General features: G+C 34.0%; 1 protein-coding gene across 3 annotated transcripts in view; it reads left to right on the forward strand.

The window, feature by feature from the left end:
• Window positions 1-6,000, forward strand: part of LOC144958689 (uncharacterized) — an 80,376-nt gene that overhangs the window by 23,809 nt on the left and 50,567 nt on the right. For all 3 annotated transcript variants that reach the window (XM_078890827.1, XM_078890829.1, XM_078890830.1), the window contains 2 exons: window positions 1,410-1,472; window positions 4,608-4,670. In XM_078890827.1, coding sequence (XP_078746953.1) covers window positions 1,410-1,472; window positions 4,608-4,670 — 126 coding nt within the window. The remainder of the gene's footprint in view (window positions 1-1,409; window positions 1,473-4,607; window positions 4,671-6,000) is intronic.

Below are 6,000 nucleotides of genomic sequence, written 5' to 3' on the forward strand. Positions count from 1 at the left end.
AAGCGTCTGTCTTAAATTTCTTTAAATTTTTTTTTGGTTTATTTATGACCTATGCTAATTTCCACAATACAGTAGAATTATAATAGGTGATTGCCGTTTGTAATAACCTTTATTTCTCTGCGAATATTGCCGGTTCACCTTGTAATAATAATAATAATAATAACAATAATAATAGTGATAATAACAATAATAATATATAATAATAATAATAATAATAATAATAATAATAATAATAATAATAATAATAATAATAATAATAATAATAATAATAATAATAATAATAATAATGATAATAATAATAATAATAATAATAATAATAATAATAATAATAATAATAATAATAATAATAATAATAATAATAATAATAATAATAATAATGATATAATAATATAATAATAATAATAATAATAATAATAATAATAATAATAATAATAATAATAATAATAATAATAATATATAATAATATAACAATAATAATAATAATAATAATAATAATAATAATAATAATAATAATAATAATAATAATAATAATAATAATAATGACAATAATATTAATAATAACAATGGTATAGAGTTATAGTGCGCCAAACATCGCGTCATCTGGGTAACAAACTATTAGCCCTAAAACAGTACAATAACAAAGCTAATTATTCACACAATCAAAAGAAAGCCTTTCTGAATAAAAAAAAATGACTTCAATTGCCGCTTGAATTCTTCTATTGAAGAGAATGAACGTATTTCATGTCTCATCGAATTCTACAGTCTTAGACCAGAATGCTGGAAGGCGTGTTCGCTCTACAGCGTAGTGTTTTCAATTTGAGGTCGTTGTCGAACGAATCGAACGCTTTGGATGAGGTTTGAGAGATGCTTTGACGACGAGACATCCAAACACTTGAATACAATGGTTGCTGATTTTTATTTGATGCGCTCGTCCACTTGCAGCCAATGCAGCACTGCGTGGTCCCAGTTGCAGCCAATGCAGCTGTTGTAGTGATTCGGGTGGGACAGTTTTCTTGTCCTTTTGCATTACAACACCGGCTGCCATATTCTATACTTTTATTAACAACACTTCAAATGTCTATCTTGTCAGCACGGCGTGGTCCCAGTTGCAGCATTTAAGTAAAGATTAATTTAATACATAAAGTAGTATTGATGATATATTCATGGCTTCGAATTTTGTTTTGTTTTGTTTTGCTAATTTATAAATCAACTAAAAGAATCCACACAAGAAAAAAATATCATGAAAACAGATAACATTTTCTCGAGCTAGCTATATGTTGTGTCATCTTTTGTGTGTCCATGTCATGTGCTATGGATTGATCTTTTGTATGGTTGATTTAATTTATTCACAGGTTGTCCTTCCTTTTTTATATTTTTATGTGTCGGTGTCCAACGCCTTATTTTCACAGATACGAGATTTGGAGATCTAGGCGGGGAGATTCAAACAGTTGAACCGATTGAATGGGCAACTGGTAAGTTCCGCTGTATTCTCTGTTTATTAAGAATTGATTTTAAAAAAATTTAAATAATAAAATAAAATTCCCTTTATTCATCCCATGGGCGGAATTTTTTTTTCTAGGGTCTATTCAAAGGGAAGAGTGAAATAATATAGATGTCAGCTGCAGTGCAGCGCCGCAAATTGAGTTAGGGCGAGGTGACTTTCTCACGGCTCAAAGCGCAGTGGCAGGCGATCGAACCCGGTACCTTTCGGGTACAAAGCAAAGGCCGTACAGCTGAGTCACGCTTCCCCCATGCCTTTATGCTTTCCGAAATCGGATCCCCTTTCAGTCGGATCGCGATCTAGTAAGTCCATGACCAATTTATTATATTATGTGTAAACAAGAAATGTATGGAACACTTCAGATAAAGATATGAAAGACGACTAGACTTCGATCTCAGTAATTTTAGGAATCTTTTGAAAACATTCCTATTCAGTCAGCATTTTGAGTAGTAATAGAATTTGTGTTTTGTGTTACATATTGTCTTTTTGCGGCTATGTGGTCTTGTGGTATGATACTCGCTTTCGGGTCCGAAGGTCCTGGGTTCGGGCCGTGTTCGACGCATAGTTGAGTCCTTGGAAAAAGGCTATTTACTCACATTTTCTCACCGTGTGTAAAATGATTACCTGGCCGGTTACAGCGTTGTCTCTGTCCGAAAAAAGTATGTAATATCGCCTAACAGGCGTCATGTCACATCCTACATGTTACGTGTTGCTGTTGGCTAGGGACCTCTTGTAAAGCGCTTTGCACGTTTAGTGTATATTGCGCTATACACAAAGCTCGAGCACAAGTTTTGTTTCTGAAGTGCCTAAGAACACGTTGTGGGTATCTGCGCAATGTATAAAATCATCATTACAATTACAACTAATACTTTTGATTCGCGCGGATTTTATTTTAAAAATGAGTCCGAGCCTTCATATTATCAGAAATTACAAAATAGTTAAGAGTTATGCCTCCCTAATTAAAAAAGACCATTGAACAATCATGTTGAATCTAGTAAGTATATGCATAAACAATCGTGGATGAGAGGTCAGAATTATATTTCACGATTATTAAGAGTCAGAATACGATAGAATGTAAAAAGCTTATTAATATTAACTTTTTTTTCATGGCAATTTTAAGTCGTGATTAGGTAAATTGATCTTAAGAGTGATTCCATATTGTCTTATTTGTCTTATATTTGATTTACAAAATGATTCACTGTCTTTTATGTAATGTATTTATATATAAATCAATCAAATGTGGTCAATCGATAATTAAATTGAGAAACCACCCGTGGCATAAAAATCTGAATGCACCAAGGCCAATAATTTTTTGTTGCAATTGGAAAACAATATGATGTCAGTGATAATAGAATTTAGGTGGCATTTTCTGGGTATTCCAAAATCGCGCAAAATAACAGTGTCTGCGATGTGTTTTCCTACATAAAATATCATACATGAATACAACATAAACTAGTCTAGTGAAATTTCATGTATTGAAACTATTTTGTGATTTTAGAGTTTTCCTTAGAGTAGGATAGAAATTGTTTGATGAAATTATTGACAAACGTTGGCGACTTTTCAACCAGAAAACCCTTCCTCCAAATATCAATCGATTTCGCCCTCTCCTTATCAACCGTAGAAAAATCGTCACATTCGGCGACACGTCCAACAATTTTATCTTTCTGATTTCTTTGTACATTACAACATTTAAAGAAATGCTTTGATTACAGCTATAAATACTAAACACTGTGTTGTAGAGCTCATTTTGCTGAACAATATTCTGTATAGAATGCACTTGTTACCTTTTTAGTAAAAATAAAGTCTATTTTTATGTCGGGTGGCTGTCAATTTTCGGGGGAAATTCTAAAAATGCCTGGTAAGGAGAGGGTCTAATGACCCTCACTTTTGGCAAAAACTCTCAAATCTGGCAATTCGCGAAGTCATTGAAATCGATCGATATTTGAAGGAAAGTTTCTGGTGAAGTTTTTAATACGAGCACAGCAGTTACGTGAATAAATAAATCATTTCAAGTTTTAAAAATTATTTACACTCAAATTATAAACAAAACAAAAAAAACAATAAACAATATTGAACATGTTCTTTCTTGAACAATTTATGGCTAAAGAAAATACATTATTTGCATTATTATTATCATCATCATGATCATTCCTATTGTCCTCTTCCTCCTCCTTCTCCTCCTCCTCCTCTTCCTCCTCCTCCTCCTCCTCCTCCTCCTCCTCCTCCTTCTCCTCCTCCACCTCCTAATGTCATCATCATCATCATCATAATCATCACCATCATCATCATCATCTTCATCATCATCATCTTCATCATCATCATCATCATCATCAACATCATCATCATCATCATCATCATCATCATCATAATAATAATCATCAACATTATCAACAAAAACAACAACAACAGCGAAGCATCAACAACAACAACAATATTCTAGTGTTATTAATGATAAAGCCTGAGGCATTGTTTAAATATATTTGACATGGTCTAGTTAGTGCTCTTCAATCAAATGGATAGCCGTTCTTATACAAATGGTCGCGTCTCTAAGTGAGAATACCAATAATTATCATATCCCATTAAAATTAAAGCATTAATTCGTTAGATACATATGGACATGGTAGCTACCTTGGTAGAGCACTGGCTTCACTTGCAAAGGGCCCAGATCCAGGTGAAGTCGAGATTTTTTTTTCTTACCGTTCTGTCCACCCAGTCGTGATTGGATTCTTGGGTTTGTTAGATCTCCCAGAATATACTTTGCAATAGACTAGCGTCTTACCCAAAAGGTAGCAATTACTTGCTTGATTTCAAGATCCTTTTACTAACAGAAAAGACGTACAAAATTCTTTTCTGCCGTCTCAGGTTTTTTAGTGACGTTTTTTTTTTTTAATCGTTTTTGTTATTAGCAGAACAAGGACTTGAGCCTGATTTTTTTTGGTTATTTTGTTCCCTTTTGAAGCTGCTACACGCATTTTCATTTATTTTGTATCCATTTCATGCAACGATATTCGATACAGTTCCATCTGGTGAGTATTGCTGTACTCTATTTCAGAATTGATTATATACTTATGATTTATTATTTTCGCTTTTCTCTCTTATTTCACAGGTGACAGGTTTGCGGGTCCGGCTGAACATATCCAAACAGTGAAACCGGTTACAGGGAAAATAGGTAAATTACACTGTGCTCTTTTTAAGAATTACAAAAAGAAATCCCTCTGTTCAACTCAGAAGAGAAATCTGCCTTTGAAAGTCTATCCCGAGGGAAGACTGACATGGAAAAACCAATTCATCAGTCTCTGAGCCATATATAATATTAGTATTCTCATCTCTTAAGCTAATTACGCCTACGACGACGTATAGCCTATATCATTCACATCTTTTCATCTTAGAGATTGGTCTGCTCCCATCTTCCTATCTTTATATACATTCTTCAAGATAACAATACACGATTCTTACACTCTTGCTTTTTGGAATTCTGGACGTGTCCCCAATCGCTGCACGAGCTTGCGAGTGCACGTTGGGAATAAAGTTTGAATTCCAAAACGCAAGAGTGTAAGAAATCTTTTATTCTACCCCTCAATCGATTCGATTTTATCATCTTTAAACAGAACACACGTTCAAAAACATTGTTAGTGAAATTTAACGCTTGATAATCTAACGACTACAGCTTATTATTGCAAACTTGATATCGTTGTGCGTTTCTATTGATGTGGAAGGTTTGTATTATATGATATATAATATAATGAAATCAAATAATGTGCGGCTATGTGGTCAAGTGTTATGACACTCGCTTTCGGATCGGAATATCCTGAGTTCGAGCCTCGCTCGTCACTTAGTTGAGTCCTTGGAAAAGGCTCTTTACTCACATGCTGTCAACGTACTCTTGTGTAAAATGAGTACCTGACCGTTAACAGCGTTGTTTCTGTCCGGACAAAAAAAGTAATATCATCTAACAGACGTCATGTCTCGTTCTACATGTTACGTGTTGCTGTTGGACAGAGACCCCTTGTAATGCGCTTTGAGCACATTTAGTGGATATTGCTTTATATAAAAGCTCATTTTAAAAAACATAATATAGGGTATACTTTCGTGTTTTTGGGTTTGTTTTTCAAATTCAATGTTAATGTATACAAGAGTTGAAACCTATCTGTGCTAAATATGTCTAGATATCATTTTTAAAACACAAACATTTTAGAGCATTTTTCTAGATCAATATCCACAAAACATGCCCAAAGTTCTTTACAAGAGGGCCCTAGCCAACAGCAGCACTTAACAAGTAGGACGAAACATGAACCCTGTTCGGCTAAAGTACAAATTTTTCTCCACGATGATAACACAGTTAACAGTCAATTATTGCTTTTAGACCTAAGTATGGCGGAAAAAAATGTAAGTTAAGACCTTTCTCATTGGACTCAATCAGCTATGCGCTACTCAGAGCGGGACTCGAACCCTGAACCATCCGGTCCGAAGGCGAGTATAGACCCACAAGAAAACATTAC

Source organism: Berghia stephanieae, chromosome 13 (genome assembly GCF_034508935.2).
Source record: "Berghia stephanieae isolate SIO BIC M18660-M18661 chromosome 13, UCSD_Bste_1.3, whole genome shotgun sequence".
Classification (NCBI taxonomy): domain Eukaryota; kingdom Metazoa; phylum Mollusca; class Gastropoda; order Nudibranchia; family Aeolidiidae; genus Berghia; species Berghia stephanieae.